This window comes from the organism of the source record quoted next, unplaced genomic scaffold, assembly GCF_019419815.1.
Source record: "Pyrus x bretschneideri cultivar Hongxiangsu unplaced genomic scaffold, Pyrus_bretschneideri_v1 Contig10, whole genome shotgun sequence".
Lineage (NCBI taxonomy): Eukaryota > Viridiplantae > Streptophyta > Magnoliopsida > Rosales > Rosaceae > Pyrus > Pyrus x bretschneideri.
The window spans coordinates 4250058-4272423 of NW_025999391.1; the positions used below are offsets into that span (position 1 = coordinate 4250058).

At 36.1% G+C, this 22366-nt stretch overlaps 2 protein-coding genes, 1 long non-coding RNA gene and 1 pseudogene across 17 annotated transcripts; 2 read left to right on the forward strand and 2 right to left on the reverse strand.

Moving 5' to 3' along the window:
* The first annotated feature begins 354 nt into the window (after positions 1 to 354).
* LOC103949550 (uncharacterized hydrolase YNR064C) lies at positions 355 to 6969 on the forward strand. Its single transcript, XM_009360665.2, has 13 exons — positions 355 to 697; positions 800 to 854; positions 1027 to 1082; positions 1176 to 1276; positions 1421 to 1490; positions 1669 to 1738; positions 1883 to 1939; positions 2034 to 2101; positions 2188 to 2268; positions 5721 to 5798; positions 5901 to 6056; positions 6369 to 6521; positions 6687 to 6969. Exons 1-13 carry the CDS (start codon positions 545 to 547, stop codon positions 6771 to 6773), a joined length of 1185 nt encoding a protein of 394 aa, XP_009358940.2. The 5' UTR covers positions 355 to 544; the 3' UTR covers positions 6774 to 6969.
* LOC103949605 lies at positions 2277 to 5693 on the reverse strand (annotated as a pseudogene).
* LOC103949551 lies at positions 6843 to 10350 on the reverse strand. 13 transcript variants are annotated; one of them, XM_048566350.1, is made up of 12 exons: positions 10057 to 10344; positions 9625 to 9741; positions 9158 to 9249; positions 8944 to 9024; positions 8584 to 8843; positions 8402 to 8495; positions 8171 to 8239; positions 7972 to 8083; positions 7709 to 7785; positions 7544 to 7632; positions 7324 to 7443; positions 6843 to 7236 (listed from the first exon to the last, which is right to left on the reverse strand). In XM_048566350.1, exons 5-11 carry the CDS (start codon positions 8591 to 8593, stop codon positions 7412 to 7414), a joined length of 483 nt encoding a protein of 160 aa, XP_048422307.1. In that variant the 5' UTR covers positions 8594 to 8843; positions 8944 to 9024; positions 9158 to 9249; positions 9625 to 9741; positions 10057 to 10344; the 3' UTR covers positions 6843 to 7236; positions 7324 to 7411. The 13 variants fall into 13 exon arrangements, 8 of the variants coding, with proteins under 8 accessions (XP_048422307.1, XP_048422305.1, XP_048422317.1 ...); XM_048566348.1 differs by having other exon boundaries at positions 7348 to 7443; positions 10057 to 10343; XM_048566360.1 differs by having other exon boundaries at positions 7348 to 7431; positions 10057 to 10338.
* A 3198-nt stretch (positions 10351 to 13548) lies between these two features.
* LOC125469267 lies at positions 13549 to 22035 on the forward strand. Of its 3 annotated transcripts, none has more exons than XR_007251607.1 (4): positions 13549 to 17830; positions 17922 to 18003; positions 20911 to 21228; positions 21349 to 22035. It is a non-coding gene; the product is annotated as an uncharacterized LOC125469267 (long non-coding RNA). The 3 variants fall into 3 exon arrangements; XR_007251604.1 differs by having other exon boundaries at positions 13551 to 13812; positions 16194 to 17830; positions 20911 to 22035; XR_007251603.1 differs by lacking the exon at positions 21349 to 22035 and having other exon boundaries at positions 13549 to 17826; positions 20911 to 21039.
* The last annotated feature ends 331 nt before the right edge of the window (positions 22036 to 22366 follow it).

The following is a 22366-nucleotide window of genomic DNA, read 5'->3' on the forward strand; positions in this document are numbered from 1 at the left end:
CAGACATAAGCGTAACCACATTAGTTAGACTTATAGCAGATGTCTTGCATATGCGTTTGAGATTAAATCTCTCTACAGTTTTATAGATATTTTGGGTTATATGTATCGCTTGTACGTAAAAATACGGTTTAAAGTGAATTTATTTAGCAAGTAATATTTTGTGGTTTACATTGTTACTATAGAGAATGACTATAGATAAACCACCCACAATTGTTAATGCCAAGAGCAATAAATTTAGACAATTCTATTAATCTCGAGTGCAATAATAGTCGACTGCATTCAGAGTAGGGTAAAATTTTTCTTTCCTAAAGAATCCCAACCAAATTCATAACATAAAAACTTGGACTTTGGGAATATGTGTATGGTGTTACACAGCAGATGAGGACCAGAAAATGTCTATCCTCAAAAAACCCTGTCCCACCCATTTTTCAGTTTATGTCAAAACCAACAGTTAGTTAAACCAAACCACCCTCTCCCGCCATTGCTGCCGTTATTACAGTTTACACAGTTGATTAAGCACAAACTACCACACCAAGCAGCAGCAATGGCAGCAACGCAAGCCAAAACCCCTTCTCTTTGTTATTATTCTCATCAACTTCACAACCATAATCCTGCATCGTCCCTATCACTTGTTGGTAATAATCTTAAATCCCACAAGAAGACCCTCAAATTCACCTGTAGATCCAACGGCCAGGATGTAATGACTCGTTCTTTGATCTTTCATTTCAGTTTTTTGTAAAGTTAATTTCTGTATTTTTTTTTTTTTTTCATTGATTTGTCAATATATTTTCTTTGCCAGGATTATTACATTGATGCTCCTGTTGAAGTGGGTGATGGGTTTTCCTTCAGTGGAGGTGCTTACTTAATTCTGGCATTTTTCGAGGGAGTTGTTATTTGTGCTCCAATTAAGTCATCGTGCAGGATAACCGTTTTAGAGTGCTAATACAATTCCGTTTTGTTAATAGTGAAATTTTTCGTGTGTTTGTTTGTTTACAAGGTTAAGTGGAAATGTGGGTGTTTTGGCAGGAAAGTATTCTGATGGACCGAGCCCTTCGGATGAATGGTTTAAGCAAGGGAAGATAGTGAGTCTTTAACTATTTTTTATTTCTTATGATTTTTGTTATTTAACCATTTGAAGCTTATTACAAACCACCATAACTTTGATTTTCTTCCAGGTGAAGGCTTATGCTGCTTTTGGTTCCGGCGAGAAGGCAAAAGACCCAATTTTTGGACTCGCAATGGGTGCTGATTCTCAGGCCTCCACTGATGTTTTCAGGTGAACTTTTAAATTATCTTTAGACATTTGATAGTTCAATGTTTTTGTTTAAATGTTTCCGTGGAATGCAGACTTTGAGATTGGATTATTTGCAGGGTTTACCAATTGAACCATGCTCTCTCTATATATGATTTTGTTCCATAGATGGTTTTGCGTTGAATCCGGAAGTGCTGATAATCCTTCAGTTATATTGATTCACGGTTTCCCTTCTCAGGTGAGTCGGTCTTAATTTGTCAATGTAATAGGAAAGTCTTCTACCATCTTTGTGTTGTTGCATCTGTATGATCGATTGATGCATGTTAAAATGCATGTTTTAATTGTGAAATCCATTTTCAAGTTCCCATCTGTCTTAATATTCTTCTGTTTATTCATACATGTGTTCAAATCATCAGGCATACTCTTACCGCAAAGTTCTTCCCATACTTTCGAAGGACTATCACGCGATCGCTTTTGATTGGCTTGGTAAGAATCAAGATCACAAGTTTAGCTGATATCCATTCCCGAACGCAGTTGAAATTATCAATATAAACTACTCACGTGCGATTTTAGTTTTGCTTTGCTTGAAAAGCATTATCAGTTGATTACTGCACCTGCCTTCAATTGCAGGTTTTGGATTTTCAGATAAGCCTCAACCCAAATATGGATTTGACTACACTATGAATGGTAATCGTTTTTGGTCTTATCTCATATGAAGGCAGGCAGATAAAAGCAAAATTTACTCTTGTTTATGTTGTCAAGTTTTTTCACGGTTTTGCAGAGTTTGTAGCATCCTTGGAGTCATTTATAAACGAAGTTAGTGTTAACAAGGTCACGCTTGTTGTCCAGGTATTTTGCTTCTCCAGCGAATGTTTAACCATGTAATTTGAAGTTTGCAATTGAAAAGAACTTCTGATCTTTGATGTGGGTCTCAGGGATACTTTGCGCCGGTTGTGGTTAAATATGCTAGCAGTCATCGGGAAAAGATTGACAACATAATACTCTTAAATCCTCCGGTATGTGCTCTCCCGAAATCCACCATTGGTTTCTTTGTTTTTTCACTGATATATGCTTTATCATTTTGAACAAATTGTGGGGTTTTCGCAAAGGTTTTCATATTTAAGAATTGCTGTCTTATTTCTCAAGAAGATTAGAAACAGACTTATAAAGATTTTAGGCTTTAGAAGACATAGAAGTAAGAGATAACACAAGAAGCGATGATCAATTTCATTCATCATCAAGTCTGACTTTACTAAATATAAAAAACAACTTAGAAAACTAAATTAAAATAACTCTAATTCAATATTCTGCATCACCTCGGTGACAAGAACTTGACTCTGGTGAGTGAATTGAGGGCTTAAACATCACTGAATATAACAAACGAAATAGGAAACTAAACAGAAATACTGCCTGCTCCAGCACCATAGTTCTGACTGTCTCCACGCCTCAAAGGCAGGTCTAGTCCACCACCGCCTATCTTCAACTCCGCTGCCCTTTCTTTACTTTCTGCAAGGATTGACAACTTCTCAGTTAATTGGAATGCTGGGGCTTGCAGCCTTGTGTGCTCAAAGTCATGGAAGACACTGCAGTTTGTCGACTGATCCCAACTAGCACGCAGCTCATTGTTGATCATCATTTTGCTAACAATGCAATGAGTCCGTGCTTTTGAGAGCTCAAACATCTTGGTGATTTGTTCCAAGCTTAAAGTCTTGTATGACGGTGAGTCGGTCAAAAGGTAGGTTCTCAAAACCGCCTCCTTGATCTTAGCCTTGAGCATCTCAAGAACACACTCACGATTCCGGAGGAGCTTCCAGACAAGAAGGGAATTGATGACATTAAAGGCCTTTTGGAAGTCGCCTTCGCTGAGGGCTCTGGTAGCTGCCACTATATGATCCCTGACATTTTCAGCGGGTCCTATGAACAGTCGCTTCTCATGCGATTCAAGCAACCCCCTGAATGTTTTACTAATCACTCTGCGCTTTGTGTCGTGGACCCTAGCTGCGATATTAGGCACTTCCAGCAGCATGGCACATATCAAATGAATCGCCTCCAGGAGCTCAAGGTTTATGTGCATATGGTAGGGCATCTGCCAGCTTCTCTCCAGCCTTTCCTGTTCTGGAGTTTTCTCGTGAAATCTACTTCCCGAGACACCTTGTCCAAGCAACTCCCTTACTCTTCCACCCAAATATAAATCAGAAAGGCAGCTATGTCCTTCAGGGATTAGTCCATTCCGAAATGCACATAGACCGAGTTGTGCCACGGCCCTATTAAACAATACTTGGGTTGAAATTTCCATATGCTGAATACAATCTGGCAGGTGACTCATCAGCAACAAGTCGTGCACAGTAGAAAACTCGTCCAAGAGAGCACGGTGGTAAATGTCACAAAGCATTGCTCGTGCTTTAGTCCGATCATCTCCACACTTATATATAAATCAAACCAGAATATCCATGAAGGCCCTACTGCTCTCAGTAAAAGTGGGTTTCCGAGGAACAAGTCGAGGAGTTACAATAAATGCCATAGGCTCCTTGCCTGCACCATCTTGTGTCTGCTGATCAGCAAGACTTCTTATGGAATCATAAACTTCCTGTGGTTTATAATATACGTGTTCAACCCGCCTTAGGGCTACCTTTGCAGCATCTTTGAAATTCCCAACTCTCTCTAAATACTCTTGAACATTTTGAGCAAGGGTAAAAAACATTGGTTCATCTCTGAGTCTTTCAATGTACTCATTGGTGTGAGGGTCCACGCACTGCAAGCTGTTGAAGTAGTCAGTGTCTATCCTTTTCACAAAGGCTGCCAAGTTTCCCCAAAGCCTGATTGTCCCATTGTAGTCCAATCCCATCTGGGATTCATTCTCATCTGGCTCTGCCATATCGTTCACCACAATGTTTGGATATTGCACCAGAATATCAAGTAGAACAAGCATGTTCCGCACACACTTTTCCCACACATTTATAGGCATGTGCCTGCTGAGACCCGGGTTGACATCAAATTGAGCAGAAACAAGACGGAAAAGAATCTCAAGCTTTTGTGCAGGTGTTTTAGGAACTGTTGTCAAGAAGGTAAGCTGCTCCAACCTGCTCAAACCTTCCAGTTCCCTTCCTTCCCAAGCTGCCACTACCTCTTTCAACTTCTTATTTATCACATCCCATGTCATCTCGTGACCATCATCTTCCTCATCCGTCATTGATTCAACATCTGTCCGATAAGAAGTTTCAGAATCCGTTTCAGAAGACTCATCCGAATCCTCCTCGCTCTTCACCGGATTCTCCCTAAACAAACTAATCAAGTCCTCATACTACCTATTGTTCTTCTTCAGTTTCTGTTTCATCACGTTCAAGGCCTTGGCATTGCTGCTAGTCATCTTCTTCTTAGCATTCTTATTTTCCAGCGCCTCAGCCAAAACGTCCTCCAGCAAAACAAGTGCATTGATGTAGAGAGACGGTACTTTTTCCCTCTTGGTCACGCACATCACCTTCTCGAGCTGCTTATTACGTTTCTCAGAGCAATCCTCCATGCTGATCCAATCATTGACATTCTTAGCAGCATTCTTTAATTTGTCAAACATAGCATTCATCTCGTCAAAGTGTCTGAAAGCCGTGGGACAAAGCTCGAGGACTAGTTGCAAACTTGCAGAGACATAGAGCGCTATTGTGACTATGAGTATTATTAGTCACAGCAATTAAACGTGATCAGTTCATTGAACATTAGTTACATTGAAAAATGCAAACATGATCTCCAAGAAACATATTTATGTCCTTTCTTGCAGTCTAAGCAACAATGCCACCGTGCTCTCCAAGTTTTTCAACAAATTGAGATCTGCCTTTATTGAGTTGCTAGTATTAGGAAAGTAATACTTACCCCTTGATCTCCAGGGGCTGGTTCACGTTGGGAAAAAGGGGTTCGAGTCCTAGAATTTCCATTCAAGGTCTTCACTTGGAGAATGACTAAAATGAAAGTGGTTCACAGGGTTCTGGTTTAAATTGTACAATGTCATGTGTAATAAAAATGATGGCATTATATTATTGAATCATGATGTCATGTGACAGTGAATCCGTTTCATGTAAGTTGCTCTCTTGGACTTGCCATTGAATCTCTGAAAAATGCCCACCACCTGTTCAATAAAGTGGCCACAAGGCACTTTCCGTCTGCGGGAGTTGCGCGCATACCTAACATAATAATAGAGATCAATGATTAAGAGACATTCAGTTGCTTGTATCATAACGAAATTATAATCGTTGCAGAGAATAGTAGTGCTGTAAGGTTGTTTTTTTTTTCATGAATCATGAATGATAAAGTACCGTTTAATTTTTAAGGGTACATAGTTTCGTGTAACAAAAAAGTTTTACACATTGATCCCTAGAAGAAAAAAATTCGTGAATTCGCTACTGCTAAATGCTAATGTCTATTCTCGCACTGTAAACTTATTCAGGTTGATAAATGTTGTCTTTTCTTTCTATTAAAGCTAACAGAGAAGCATGCCAACCTGCCATCAACCTTGTCCATTTTCAGCAACTTTTTGTTAGGTGAAATATTTTCTCAGGTATGACATTGTGCATTTTCTGTTTGGTTGCCGAGGAAAAGATAATATTGGTTCCATACTCTAAACATGTTCGTTAACATTCTTTGTGTGGTGATCAACTAGGATCCTCTGAGGGCAAGTGATAAAGCCTTGGAAAGTTCAGGACCTTATAAAATGAAAGAGGATGATGCAATGGTCTACAGAAATCCTTACCTCACATCCGGTGCCTCCGGTTTCGCATTAAACGCAATCAGCAGGGCCATGAAGAAAGAGCTGAAGGTGAACCCTATCAAATTTTACTCTTAAAGTATTTCACTGATTTTCAGCCTGTATTTGTATTCCACTGTCCATGTTCCCCCTATACTAGTATAAACGCTCAATTACCTCCCTACCATCCTGTTTAACTACATTCCGTCCAGTTTTCTATCCCGGTAATTAAACATGCAAGGCTGGCTGTGAGGGGGTGCAGGTGCTGGCTTCTGCCCAAGGCCCCCGATTTGTATTATAGTTTGGCCGAAAGAATAATCAATTTTTCATAAAACTGGGTTATTACGCTGCTAATGCAGTATCTTATGCTGTTTTTTTTGGCAGAAGTATGTAGGGGAAATGAAGACGATACTAACAGATGAAAACTGGAAAGTTCCGACAACAGTTTGTTGGGGCAAAAGAGACCGGTGGTTGAGTTTTGACGGTGTTGAAGAATTCTGCAAGGATTCTAAACATAAGCTTATTGAAATTCCCATGGTACCTTCCTCTTCTATGCACATATGAAGGACAAGTTTTAGCTTTACGCCCACACATAAAATATATGCATTGTTTAACAGATTGATGATTCTAAGTTAACCTTGTTCGATTGTCTGAGGTTTTTATTTTGAGGACTCACGTAATCTGTTTATCGGGGATTTTCAGGCAGGCCATCATGTGCAGGAGGATCGCGGCGAAGAACTTGGGGAGGTCCTTAAGGGGATTATCAGAAGAAGCCGGTTCGGTCTTTAATACTTTTATCATTGCTTACCTGGGAGAATTAAAGGGTAAATCGATCTCCATGTTTCTTATGTTAATATATAGATAACTGAGATAATTTATAAATTTTACCAATTGAATGCTACAAATTGTGATATTAATTAGAAGATCCACAAATCCACGTGTATGCTTGGAACAAATAATGAAAATTGTTCTCGTTCTGATATAACTGTAACAGCATGACATTGTGTGTTTCGGAATGAATACTATACAGTCTTGAAAACTGGTGCTTTTTGGGAAACTGCTTTTCATGGTCTGCTTTTTAATGAAATCCAGTTTTTGGATGCTGTGATTGGTTAGGAAATCAATCTCTTTGTGTTTTTGCTTTGCTGTGGTGTTCTTTTGGTATGGAACAATCCAGCAGTCATCTTCTCTGATTGCCTTTTTCAATCTGTTCATGAAATTTTTCCAATTCAACTAAGGATAGCTTCCTCACCTGAATAATAGATGCAAGAACGATGAGGTCTAAGCATTCCTAAGTTCACGGTACAAGCTTTGGGCTAGGAGAAATATTTGTGCTTACATTTTACTTCATTAGAGTTCTTACCTCGGGTCTAGGGTCAGATACCAGTTGTTCTGAACTAGGCAAGCTTATATTGTGAGCAGGTTGATCATGTGCTTCTGCAATTGTCTGCATTGGCGACTGTGGCCATTAGTGAGTGATAAACTGATCATACAAATTATACAACTTAACAACATAGAGTTGTGCAGGGATAGAGAGGGAGTTGTATGAAGTTTCCGACCTTGTTTGCCGCCAAGCCCCGTAGTGAAGGAATACCTAATGAATAATGTACTCAGAATCAACAATTCCAATATTTTTGGTTCAATCGCCCTGTAAAGGATTGCTTCAGACGTACGAAATTTGTACAAGAGAACAGGCGAAAAACAGTAAGAAAAATGTAATTTACAAGATGGAGAAATTGTCTGTGCACAATAACCCAGCTGGAAACCCAAAACCCAAAACCCAAGCATGAACTGAGTCATTCTGTTTATCAAGGAAAAAAAAGTCACAAATGAGATAATTAACTGTTATAACTCTTATCCATTAACCAAAACCAGATTATATTAAGGTTTAGTTTCTTATTTATCTCATCCTTTTTTTATAATACATGTTAAAACCCGAAGCTAATCTTATCATTAAGCAATGAAGAAGACTTAAACCTCGCCGTACCTGAATAATATGCCGTATGCAGCGCCAGGATGCTCTTGAATTAACAGGAGCCATCATTTCTACAAACCTGCCATACGTGTAATTAAGACGTGCAGGATACACGGACCTATATCTGTAACACGCATGCACGCATCCATGGATTGATGCACGCGTGAGTAAACTATACGTGTCTGTGTATTTGTATATGAAAATTTTGTACCCTGTGCATGAAGGATCCGTGTTGTTTTCATCACACTTCCTTCCACCGCAAAGTGTCTTGTTTATGTTCCTGTTAATGCACCACCAACCAAAACAGTGGAGAAAATTAGGAAAGACAGAGCACGTAAGATCGGAGCAAATTGTGAAGAATTTACTGAGAAAGAATCATTAGAGTCTGCTACCAAATTTCAAATTAGGTTCTATATTAGTCTCCTTATTTTAGACAGAATACCTGTGTACTTCTGTTCTGTTGTCTCTCGCCGTAAGAAGATGACGCACCTCGGAGTTGTGAGGATCAAGTGCTGGCTGTGATATCTCAAGCCCCTCTTTTCAAGATGAATACATACTGAAACAATATCAGGATGCAATGGTTTTACATAAATGCACGAAAAATGTATGAATTGAGGGGAGTACCTTCCAGCATTGAAATTTTCGATTCCCAGGTCCTCGTCCCAGAGGAAGATGTTAAAAAGGAAACCAAACCAGGTTACTAGAATTTACTAGGAAAATTTACATGTGCGAATCTCAATAAAAATTAGGGCTAGGGGCAGTTACCACTAGTTTGATTCATAGCAGACACATGTATAGCCCCACCACTCCATTCCTAATCCCTCCACTCGTTTACATGACCGCTTAATGAAAAAAAGCACCACAACAAAATGACTTGATGGGAACTGAGAAATCGAATAACAATGAGAAACCAAGTCCATGAATTTGAAGATACAAAGAAACTAAACAACTGGATGAGAAACAATTGTGTTCTCCTTTGGTTACCTTCTTTACAATCTTGTTCACACTTTTCTTTTGCTTTAATTCAACTGCAATGGCCAGTAAGTTTGTTGATGACTTTGAGTTCTAAAACAAAAGGAGTACAGAACATATATCAGCATTAAAATCCGATTTCTTACAACCCTAATTAAATATCCTTCGAGCTGCCTAATCAAAATTTAAGATTATCGCTACAATCAACACAGAAACAACGGCTTACCTTTTTGTATTAGGGACCTCATAAAGGGTTGCATTAGCAAGTCAAAGTTCTTGGAAACCATTCCTTTAGGTAGTGCTTCAGTTCCTTCAGGCCTGCATTGAGCCCAAACATGCAGGAGAACATCAATCACAACTACAAATTATAATTAAGAAAACCTGGCAACTTTTCGAAATTGTATGTTGCATAGCATTAACTGATCCTTATGCTAAAAACTTCTGTGAATGAAATGTCTAATTGGTACTAAATATGCCAAGGAAAACATATACATATAGTCTTCATGCCGTGAGTTTAACAGCACTTTTTGCAAAATGTAGTCAATTAAGTTTGTCGATGATATCTTGACTATATCAAAATGTAGTCAACTATATTAGCAACTGTAGGTCGAAGTATCAACAATATCAATAATATGAACAACATATCCACGTTTTTAAAAAGTTCAGTTAATATACAAGTATGGTGAATAGTACCTCTTAATCAGTGACAACAAACTGGCTCCGAAAGAAGAGAACTGCAGAAAGCATGGCAATGGTAGAAAGGAAACTGCAACTAAAGAAGCTCCTTCTTGTTGGGTCCTTGTGAGAAATCTGAATGCAAGAGGAAATAACAAAAACAAATATAAACCAAAATAATTACAATTCAAAAGGGTATGCATTCATCATTCTCTGCTATTAAGATTGGACATTAAAAAGCCACATAAACTTTGTGTTAAGAAAAAGCCACATAAACCAATTCAAAAACCAAATTCTGCTGCATCATACAAAGAATGTGAAAAACTGGACTTGAGTAAACCAAGGGAAAATCACCGCAAAAGGAGAAAACAACAGTGCGAAAATCACTGCAGGAAGAAGGTGAATATCATGCTATGAAATCGAAGAGAGCTATTGCAAAGAGGGGCTTACAGAAGTTGAATAAAACCAGAACAATTTCTGAATGTTGAGAGATTGAGAAATGACATTATGGTTATTGCAAGAAAGGAAGCAAAAATTATGAATTATGATGTGAGATATATTTGTGCGAATTAAATTTAAGTTTTGTCAACGGGCTTCAAAAGCAGTGCACCAAGTGAAGCGGCCTACGATACTTTAAGCTGCAAAAGCCAATTTTCAAATAAACAGAGCTACTGATCCCACATGTCCGCCTAATGCGTTGGGCACAAGCCCACTTCGATGTCTCGGTACAATGTCTTATAAGTAATGATTGTGGTATGTATCTCAAAATTTATATAATGAGAGTTGATATCAACACTTTCGTAGTTGATCTGAGATGTATGATAATCGTATTTTCTTTAAAGTTGAATTAAAAGCCTATATAATGTAATAGTTAAATTTAATGAAAATAACAATTGATTTATATGATGTGACATGTAGCTAGAATTATTTTATGTACGGACTAAGAATTTAATGGTAACTTTCTTGTTCTCGTTTTCTCACACACAACTTTTATGTTCTTACTATGTGTATGAGTTTTGATTATAAAAGATGAGCTATTTTAGAGTTTCCTGAATGTGAATAAACACTCTCATGTGAGGATAGTAAAGATAGGATTCAGATTTAATTAAGTGGTACGTTGAAAGATTCTCTATTGTCGACATCACCACCAACTATCTTATTACCCTAGAATGAACATAAATCAATTAGATATAAAAAGAGAGGTTAAGAGTCTATTGATGAATCTTACTTATTCCGAGATATTTTCTTACTATAATATCTTGTTATATCCGGTGATAAAATAAAAAATTGTATACTCTTCCATTCTACACTCAAAATCTTAGTCTTTAACAACCCAAAGTCCTATGTAAGAAAAACCTTTGTTTGACATTACACTGAGACAATTGTGTGGGTGACTCTTTGAAGTTGTTTCTACGTTGTGAAATCCATAACCACTAACCAAAATAAAGATAGGCCTACAACTTTATCGACAGATGACCCTAGGTCATTATTATTATATTATAAAATCCACATACATCAATCAACAGGTAACCACTAACTAAAGGGCAAAAGATTCTTGTTGGATTTTTTTTTTTTTTTTATGGATTTTAGAAATTTCATGATTAGAATCGTTTATTATACATTGTGTGATTATAAATTATTTTAAAATTTAAATTTTAAAATTAAATATAAATAATACCTAATGAAAATTTACAATACGATTATAAGATTTTTAAGATTTCAAAAAAAAATCCAACGGGATCATTTTTCTTCAAGTAGAGAGGGCTTGTAACCTTATCGACAATTGACCCTCGACACAAAAATCAACATACATCAAAAGGTGCGAGGCATCAATTGTCCTCGCCTGCAACCTTATCCTATAGTTGATGAATAGGGTAGGAAGTTGTACAGCACGTATGATGTAACAGGCAACACTAATATTGCTGGTCAAGGCCTTTCTCAAGTCTCAGGGGAGGCCCGGAGAGGGGTGCTCCAAGGACAAAGGACACTTTTAGGCGTTAGCAAATTACAGTGATTCTCGAGCACCATGAAGAAAAAGCAGAAAATTTTCATTATGATCAGAATACAAGAGATATATTATATGTTTTTATGAAAATAATGAGAAATATTATTTTTTAAATTATTAAATTTTTAAAACACATATGATATCATTTATATAATGATACTTATCATTCTATGTACAGGTTGCAGTAAAACATCTCTCAAGAAAAAGACACGGCATCCGACACAAGGACGAACCATCCAGCCATTAAATTTGATCAAAACACCACACACACACTGTAACATGCGCCATCATCACCCAATTAGCCCCACCACCACACCAACTTTCCCTTCCTTCTTGAGTCGTTTGTTTCACGCGCTTCCAGTATGCCTGACTGCAGGTAACCTAACAATGGAAAATGGAAAATGGAAAATGACATACATCCTACAATGCTAAACCTGGTTGCAGCGGAGTCGATGATACATACTACAGTGCATAAGGGTTTTCATGGAAAATGACTTACATCGGAAGAGTTTATTGTTATGTTGGATTTTGATTTAATAATATATTGTTACGGTAGGATTTTTTTCATATGATAATATATTTTGGTATGCGTTGCTGTGATGACACGAATTTATATAAGTTGTTTTCTGTTTCGTAGTGTGCTAACACTGTCAATGTGTCTTCTAGCATCAATGATCCAAGAATTTATACATAAAATTTTATCATTGATTGAAAACGCATATTTATATCATGTAAATTGCTCGTCTACAATAAACTCCCTATATTTAAAGAAAACATCAATTCACCACATAGTAAATTTTTATTGAAGTCGAGTATTCTCGTCTATAATGACTGAGTTGCAAGAAAAGATTTCTCCTTAATTTTATTTTTTGGTAGAAGATTTCTCCTAAATTTGGTTGCCCTAGCTTGAACCTTTTATCGTTTATAAAGTTTAATGCTAATCATAGATGGAAAAGGATCCTTGTTGGATCCTTTTTTTTTGAGATTCTAGAGATTCTGTGATCGTGACTTTTCATCTTATATCGTGACTTTTCATCTTATATCGTGAGATTAGTTTTCGTTAGGTACTATTCATATTTAATATAAAATTTTAAATTTTAAAATAATTTCTGACTGCACGATGTATAATGAACGATCAGGATCATAGGATCCTATGATCCCCATGCAAGGATCCTTTTCCATCATAGATTCTTTGGGACAGATATACACGTGTTCAGTTTCTAACCGTGCCGTAGGACTAGTGATGGACTCCTCAAACTAAAATGGTATTCCTCTACACTTGTAAGTGAGAGGTCTTATGTTCGATTCTCACCAAAGGTAAATTTAAACCATATTATTACTAGTCCATTATGAGACTAAGCTTCCATCTTCCCTTTATGTAGAGAATATCGTTTGTTAAAAAAAAAATACGTTTTCTTATTAATCAAACAAAAGAGGGGACATTTTTTCTTACTTTTTACTTAAATTATGGTACCCTCTCTAAATCCATAACCATAATCATGATATATAGTACTTAATACTATAAAATAAGCCGTAATTCTTTCGTTTAATATAATTTATTTGTTTTTAGTTGTCCAATATCTCTGTGTGTCCATTGATATTCTTTCTGGTTTTCTCTTCTTAATTTTGTATAGACGCTAATACTAATAACACCACCAATTTAAACTATTCTTTAACAAATAATATCATCAATACGACATAGGTGAGGAGATAGCTTTACAATAGATTAATAATAATGAAATTCAAATTTGCTTTTGGTGAAAATCGAATTTAAAACCTCTCACGTACAAATGAAAATAAATATCACTAGATCGTAGTACTAAGTGACACTATTAGTTTAAATTATATTTTGTAAATTATATAATATAATTGTTAATATTAAATTCTTACTTAAACATTAATTAACATATTTATTCTCAATGACACATTATATGAAATATAAATATGATCTAAAAGTTGATCCACGTAACATACATGTGGACTTTGTCTAGTGGAATCTGTATATGATTGATAATAAGTTATAAGTTATTAACTCCTGGTCGTCTCGAGAAATCCAATTTTTTTCTTTATTTTTTAAAACTATTTCTTCCTTTTTATTTTTGGATGCGGTGTCTTTGCTTTTAAGTGGCTCTCTAGTTCTTCTTTCTCAGGAACTCTCTCTCTCTCTCTCTCACTGGTTTTTGCAGCTTCTTTATCTGAAAGTGGGTTTTCTTTCCTTTGCATGTTACTATTTTATTTATTTATGTTCTTATTTTTTGGCTTGGTGGTTGTTTAGTTTGTAGGGTTTCGCTTTGGCAATCGATGCCTAGGGTTTTTTAATTGCATGCTTGAATTCTTTTTGTGTTTTCATGTGCTCAAGTTTGAGTTTTTATACGGTTGTTTTCTTCTGGGTTTTTGTTGCTGTTGTTCTTGTGTTTCTGACTTCAGAATTAAGAACTTATTCATGCACCAAAACATAGTTAAGAAACAATTGGAAAAAAAAAATTTGAATTATTAAATATTAGATTCAGCTCAGCTTACATGTTCCAGGAACATCTGCGTGAAAGATTTATCCTTTTTCTGTACATCAGTACATCAGTCCCAATTTGTAAGAATTAAGGTTAAAAGTTTGTATTTTGACTATTTTCTTAACCCTTTTTATGCAAAAAAATTATGGCCTGAAGTGTAAGATTGACTTTCAAAGCATTTTGAAAAATTAATTTAGCATTAGACTTAAGCTTATATTTTTGGTACTAGATTTCATGGAATTTACTTTGTTTTCAAGATGGAGATGATCCATGCTCACAAGAACTAGTTTTAGATTTTTCCATTAATTTCTCAAAGCTTTTGTACATTTTATTCGGTGTTGTATAATTTATGATGAATATTTTCTACCTCTTGGGTAGCAGTTTAATTTCCATTGAAAATTAGATGGTTTCTGGTTGTAGATAGTTTTCTTAGAAATCTCTAGATGTTTCTGATAGTATTTTGCATGTTATGTTGTGTTCTTACTTCTTAATTTCATGTTCTATGTGTCCCTAAAAGATCATTCTTGATCTGTAATTATAGGGTAGGTCCTAGATATTCTCTAGTCATACTTGATAATTTTTCAACCAAGCACCATAGTTCCGGTATATGTCAGACTTCTTTGGAGTCGATCATGATACTACTGTACTAGGTCTGTATTTTCTGTGCTAACAATCTAGGTCAGTTGGTGTTATTGGGGATATCAGATATTGGTTAGTATTTTATATATATGTATGCATGTATAAAGTTTGTGTGTATAAAGTTCATTTTAATTTCTCACCCTTTATTTTCCCCCCAATTTATGTGTGGAAATTTGATCGCATGTGGAAGATTCCTTGACAATTGTTGTGGTTGTTAGAACATTATAAACTGCTCTTTTCCGTAGCTACTGATGTCTAATTTGAGCTATGGTTTGATGTTGTGTGACAACGAGAGAGAGCACGCTTGTCATCACACATGAAAGGATCATGGTTGTTTACGGGCGTGCTCTCTCTTGTTGTCATTCGGTCCACCTGCTCTATCTTTGGCATATGATATTAATTTGCAGGTGATTTTGATCTCTAACTATACATGCCCCATATGATATGATATATATATTACTTGTTTTTACTTCAATTTGTTGTAAATTTTTTTGTGGAATCAGTTTTTGTGAACTTATTGAGTCCCATGTTTGAGATCCAAAATAATGTGCTCATTCAACAATTGTTAAAACATTTTGACAAAACAAAAAGCTATCGGTAAAACATAATATACGGAACTTCAATATTCATCCGTAGCATATCAATTAATCATTTACCTCAACCAATTATTAAGTTTGTTTAGTGGCGATCCACTTTGTGCTACCATCTAGTGGTATTCCTTTTACTTGTAAGTGAAAGGTCTTAGGTTTAATTGTTGCTAAAGGCGAGTTCGAACCAAATTATTATGGCTAGCACATTGTGAGGTTTAGCCCACTCCCTCACCCCTTTAGGTTAATATCAAATGTATTAAAAAAAGTTTGCTTAGTGGGGACTTAGGATGGGGTTGAAAAGATTTGTGCTGATCATGATGAGTGCTAGTTGTGTTTTGCCTATTGCAGATGTTGAAAAATTTAGTGAAATTTACTAATTATTGATCTTGGCAATCTTGGCTGATTTGCCTCCTTGTTTTAATGATAATTCCGCCCAAAGACCATAACATGTTCTTTACACATATGAGAAGCGAAAAAGATAATCAAGTTAGATTCTAATGAGAATCTATAAGTTGAAGGTTTGTTTTATTTGAAAAGAAGGGTGGTTTTCATATATGAGAAAGTAGAAGTTGAAGATTTGTTCAATTTGCATCCATTACTATGTTTCTAACACTTCCTAAAATAATTTAAAATTTTTTCTTTTTATTTTATTAGATATTTTATTTTCTAATTTAAAAACATAAATTTATTAAACATAAAAGCAAAGAAAAGGGTCTATTTTGCATATGGGATAGGGCAAATTTGGATACTTTTTTTCTTTGCACTCATTGTTGTGCTTTTCGAACTTTCATAGTATATAAACATTCTCAGCATTTAGTTTTATTCAATTTTCTCTTTTGTATGTAGATTCATAAAAATAGAGAAAAATGTATATAACAAAGCAGAAGCTATGGCCATTGTGCCATGGGATCGTCGAGGAACCAAAAGGCCACAGTGGCATGATCAAGATCGTCATTGTGGTTGCATGGCCAGATAATCTCTTATTGTTCTTTGTTCCTGCGTTTATATATTACTCCCAACATATTTTGCTTTACTATTTTGCTTGTGTATTTCTTCGTTTATGTGCCATATATAGGCATTGAGTTATTTTGTTGTCATATTAATGAAAACTGTGAAATAACGTTAATCTGTAATCTGTATCCAAGAAATCAAAATTTGAAGTGATTAGATTAATCAGAAAACACTTTTAGATACCATTGTTTCATTTTAAGAGTTTCGGATTTTTGGACTCATGTTATATTGTTATTTCACTATCTGCGATGGAGATGTAATTTCATGTAAGGGAAGATAATTCAACAACGGCACTGTATTTGTATATTTGTGAGGTATCCATTTTCTTGTCAAATTTTCAGAGAAGAAATGTGATTAGTGGATTGAAATATTAAAGAGGGACAAATAAATGGGTGATCTAAGCATGAAATTGCAGGGTTGCTGATGCTATATATACCAGTGGTGATGGTGAACTCAATGAACAGATCGTATTTTGGCAATGCTAACTTGGTATTTGTAGGGTTTACAGTGATGGTGAGATGTGGTTTGCCAGCTAGTAGATTGTGTTTTACTGGTAAGTGGATTGACAGTGGTTTCATATTGCATTGAGATTGTATCTTAAGTCTAACTTGTTCTTGCAGTTTCTTTCTCACAGAGGATGAAATAGATCCTCTATATTTTGTTTTATACTGAACTTTCGACTAGCACGTGATGCTTATCTCTAATAGCAGATTGAATTCATATATTTATGACTTGTTTTTACTTGAAGTATGTGTTGTTTCCCTTTAAAATTATTCAACATTCGGAAAATCTAATGTAATTGCAATGCAGTAATGCGTAAATCATTTTTGTCAGTCATGCTTGGTATGTGGTCGTAATGTAATTGGTTAATGGGTATATAAATTGTTACACTTTATTAGAATTAGGCTAAAAGTTGTTAGATGCTCTTGATGTACATGATGATAAATAAATGAAATTTTCTGATTGAGCAATACTTTCAGTTTGGTTAGCTATTTGGGATTCAGAATTTGATTTTGGTGGTGCTTATTTTATTCTTTTTACTTTTACTACTTGTGTAATGTAGGAAAGGATGAATATGGCTGGAGTTGGGTTCATGAGTATTCCATTCCCCTTATTTGTTCCAGCTCATACCAGTATTTTTACCATTTTCTCACCCTTTTATCGTTAAATTGAATGGTAAACTGTAATGCTATCAAGTAAACCAAAAAAACATGTGCATATGGACTGGGCATGATTTTGTTGTTAATATGATTGAATGAGTCCATTACTGGATACGGAAGCAAAAGATATGAGTACTCCTTTTATCTACTAATAATAAGTGGAAGACTTAAGAATGAAGAGCAACATTGCTAATGCAATAGCCGTGACAATGGCAAATTGGCAATGTATACAAAGCTAATTTTGGTATGGGCGGTGTGAGAGTGAAGGTTGGAGATGCGATTTTGCAGCTGTTGGTGTTACCTTGGTTGTAAGTGAGTTGGTTGTAGTTTTTTGCCTATTTTTGACGTTTTTGTACTATTTTCCTTATGAAGGATGAAAAAACTCTTATTTCTCAAACTTCAGGCGTAGCAGACTATGTAAGATGAGGTGCTTAAGTCTTTTCTGTTGCTTGAACCCACAAGTCTTCTCACCAAAAAAAAAACAGGTATATATTTGGATTGCTTGTTATAACACCATGCATTTTTTTTTCCTGAAATTTTCCATTATCTAACTTTCATTTTATGGACTCGTGTTTTTGATATTGTTAATTTTGTGTCCTTGTTATAGTGTGGATGAGGGGACCCTAAAATATCATGAAACTCTAGACTCAATTGTTAAAAATGCATTATAGGAACACTACAACTCCATCTGCTTAAGCACTACAAAACTACTACTTAAACATTACAAATGCACTACGTAAACACTTTTCCTATCGAATGTATTGCATTGTCATTTTTAAGTACCTCTATCTATATTTTGTAGTGCATTCCTTCCAAATTAAGCTTAAAATCCATGCAACTTTAAGTCCTCATCCAAATGTCTTTCACCGGTTATCTAATATTTCTACTAAAACTCTAGTAGTTGCAAGGGAGAGGTAAAGTTGTTGGAGTGTTATGTTTTAGATGAGCACCACTCATGTGGGGGGAATATTACCATTGCACATAGGAGAGAGAGCATCTCTCTTACATCATCAACTCATCTTAACCATTCACGTAATCTACACTATGAGATAGTTACAAGTGTCATACTCTATCACTTAATGAAATTACATCTCCACAGCACACTTGGAGCATATTTTTGCAAATTCACTTATAATTCAACACTCCTTTTCAGGTGGTTTGCAGAAATCACTCTCAAAGCCTTCCTCAAATACTTAAATCGATTCTTTCCCATGCTTTTGTGTTTGCATTACGCCAAATCAATTTCCCCTTCATGCAATGCATCTTTGATGAAGTGAAATCTTCTATTGATATGTATGGTTTTATGATGACGTATAGGATTCTTGGATATAGCAACGGCAGAGGTATTATCTCACAAAATTTGAGTTGGTTCAACATGTTTCACCAAAATCTGTGAGAACAAACCTTAACCCGATTGCTTGTTGAGTAGCTTCAGCTGCACTCACATATTCAGCCTCTGCAATTGACAATGATACACTGTTTTGCTTGATTAATGCCCAAGAAAACACTCCAAATCCTAGGCTAAAGTCATATCCAGAAGTGCTCATATCATCCTCACTTCCAGCTCAGTCACTGCCATAATACCCAATAAGCACAACATTCTTCCCCTTTTCATATGCAATTCCATACTCCAAGGTGCCTTGGGTATATTTTCGTATTACCCTCTTAGCAATTCCCATGTGCTTCCTGGTAGGATAGTGCATGAACCTAACAAGTAGGCTTGCTGCAAACATAATGTTTGGTCTAGTAGCAGTCAGATACAAGAAACTCCCAACAATCTTCCTTTACAAACTTTCATCAGCCATTTCACTTCCATCCACTTTAGACAATTTTTCATTCATAGCAAGTGGAGTTGCAACTAGTTTGCAATACGTCCCAATTTATCCAATAGAGCCTTTGCATATTTCTTCAGATGTAAGAAAATGCAACTCTTAGTTTGAACTACCCCAAGACCCAAGAAGTGATGTAATAATCCCTTGTCTGTCATCTCATATTGCTTCATCATTTCACTTTTAAATTCTGAAATCAACTCATTTGAACTCCTAGTGTAAATGATATCATCCAGCCACATACAAAGAGAATGAGAATACCTGCCTCAGTTGTCTTCGTATACAATGTGGCTTCACTAAGACTTCTGTGAAACCCAGCTTTTGAGAAAAATATGAATCAATTTCTGCATACCAAGCTTTACGGGCTTGCTTTCTTCATACCAAGCTCTACAGGCTTGCTTCAAACAATATAGTGCTTTCTTGAGTTTGCAAATCTTGTCTTCCTTGCCTTCAATCACAAATCCAAGAGTTTGATCAACGTATACCTCTTCATGGAACACTCCATTGAGAAATGCAGACTTCACATCCAATTGCTTTGAACCTCTTTGTGCAGCTAGAGCTTCAGTGTTCTTATGGTGTCAAGTTTTGCAACTGGAGCAAATGTCTCATTAAAATCCACTCCAGGCTTCTGGAAATACCCTTTTGCTACTAACCTTGTCTTATTCTTCTGTACAGAACCATCTAAACTCAACTTTGTTTTGTAAAACCCATTTAAACCAATCTCATTAAAATCCACTCCAGGCTTCTGGAAATACCCCTTTGCTACGAACCTTGTCTTATTCTTCTGTATAGAACCATCTAAACTCAACTTTGTTTTGTAAAACCCATTTAAAATCAATAATGGTTTGTCAACCAGTTCCCAAGTACAATTCTTCACTTGGGAACTCCTTTTTTATTGTTTGCGTTGTTGAAGGGAACATTCTAGGAAACTCATTTACAGACGTGTCTAAGCATAAATTTCAAACATCTCTGGTGATGCTTAGCCTTAATTTTATGCTATCGTCAACATGTTTAGATTTATGAAAACTTGTGTTCTTGTTTTCGTGGAATCTCGATGTGAAAACGTTTTCCTTCCCCAACCCTCGCTTTCTATTCCGTCACTCTGATGATATCTTCGCTATTCTTTTCATGTGTTTGCAGTGGAGGACACGTGCTTCTATTTTCACCTATTTGCTTCCGTTTATCTCTAAAGGGACTAATAGATTTCTTGTTGATGGAGTTTCAGTTATAGGTTTTTTATTCGTTAAGATGTAAAGGCCTATTAATGATTTTTCTTGTAAATTGGAAGCACTATATCCATGCTGAGCTTTTAAAGCTGAACTTCTATGGTAGAAAAATTTGTTCTGTGTCTGCTTACCATGCGAATGGTGTACGTTATAGAAGATAGTTTGCTACTGTTTAGGTTGTTACTGCTTTACCTGTTCTGTTTGTGTGCTTGCATTGCTACCGTCTAGGTGGTTACTGCTCTACCTATTCTGTTTAATGTGCTTGCTTTTATTGTTAACAAGAGTCAAAGTCTGACACCAGGAATTGATTCACACTTAACGGTTAAATATTGTTCAGAGTAATTCCGAAGTGCTTGAATGATCACCAGGAGTTGAATCTGAAGACCGAGTAAGTGTTTCCTAGGTACGTCTGCTTCAACCAGCTTGTAACTCTTAAAGAGAATTTGATTTTACATTTGTGCTTCATCACGTATACTGTTAACATTCGAAGGGATCCCTGGCATATTCTACACATTTGGATCAGCCTTTCTAGTTTAGCATCTCATTCAAGCTCATATTAAAACTGGGATCTGCCGTTATGAAGGCCGGCTTTTATTATTGAAACAGATCACTCTCCCAGCATGGACATTATATGCGAAACCTGATGGTTTGGGAGGTGGGGTGTCAAACATCCTTTTGAGTTTAAACCGAAATTTAGTATAACAATATGCACTATTTTTACTTGGATTTTATGTATATTCTGAAAATTGGTCCTCGATATTTGTTCTTTTATCAGATGCTTTTTCAGCATCTCATTTCCTCTGGAATGTGTGTTCTTTTTAAAAACAAGTGGGATTTGGAAGTCATGTCATCACCCATCCCCTCCCCTCAAAGAGAGTTTTTAGCTGAGTGAATGAAATGATTCCAACTTTATTCACCGCTCTGGTCAATTTGGGACTTAAGCGAAAGCGACTCTTCATGCTCGTCTCACCCTCTTGTCCCGCCTTTTCCTGAATCCAGGATCGAGCTTCTTCCCCCATCTGGGGTTGATGCCCGCGGTGGATGACATAGCAGTGGTTTAGTATGCCCTTATTGCAGCCAGCACTTGGCATTGCTTGGCGGGAAAGTACCATCCCTTTCAACAGTAAGACCACATCCAATGGTTGGGGAAAATTTAGGCAAGATGAGTAGTGCAATTGAAATCCCAACTTTAGACTATAGGAATGTCCTTCAAATCAAATGATGTATTCTCTTCCCTATATCCCTGCTGTTGCTCATTGTAAGAAGGCACTGAAGAGCTGTTTTAAGATCACTGCTCAGCATGGCCAAATCAAACTCCAACCTACAAAAAGGGATGACATGATATACGGTTCAAATTGAGATGAAACGGCTGCTGCTTGCATTTGAAGATAAAAAGAAACTAAACAACGGGATGAGAAACAATTGTGTTTTCCTTTACCTTCTTTACAATCTTGTTCACTTTCCTTTTGCTTTAATCCAACTGCAACGACCAATAAGTTTGTCGATGATCACTTTGAGTTCTAAAACAAAAGGAGTGAAACTTGAATTCCGATTTCTTTGAATTCAATTAGAAGTCTCAAATATTTTCGATTTGACTAATATTTTGCAAGGATAATCAATGGGATAAAATTTGAAAAACAGACGGTTCGGATCACTAAACTTCAATAGGGTGTGGGCCCACAAGTTATTCTCATTTTTATAAAAAAAAAGGATCCCTTAACTTGAAGCCCTCCATGAACAACATATCCACGTTTTTAAAATGTTTAGTTAAAACAAATTGGCTCTTTATAACC

What these genes read in the sequence shown, in the direction of transcription:
- LOC103949550 (XM_009360665.2), top strand. Translation starts at nt 545, where the DNA reads ATGGCAGCAACGCAAGCCAAAACCCCTTCTCTTTGTTATTATTCTCAT. An exon ending in TGGGTTTTCCTTCAGTGGAG is followed by an intron (nt 855 to 1,026) that starts GTGCTTACTTAA and finishes GTGTTTTGGCAG; the next exon opens with GAAAGTATTCTGATGGACCG. An exon ending in TTCACGGTTTCCCTTCTCAG is followed by an intron (nt 1,491 to 1,668) that starts GTGAGTCGGTCT and finishes TCAAATCATCAG; the next exon opens with GCATACTCTTACCGCAAAGT.
- LOC103949551 (XM_048566350.1), bottom strand. An exon ending in AACAGAACAGAAGTACACAG is followed by an intron (nt 8,240 to 8,401) that starts GTATTCTGTCTA and finishes GTGCATTAACAG; the next exon opens with GAACATAAACAAGACACTTT. An exon ending in GGGGCTTGGCGGCAAACAAG is followed by an intron (nt 7,444 to 7,543) that starts GTCGGAAACTTC and finishes TAATGGCCACAG; the next exon opens with TCGCCAATGCAGACAATTGC.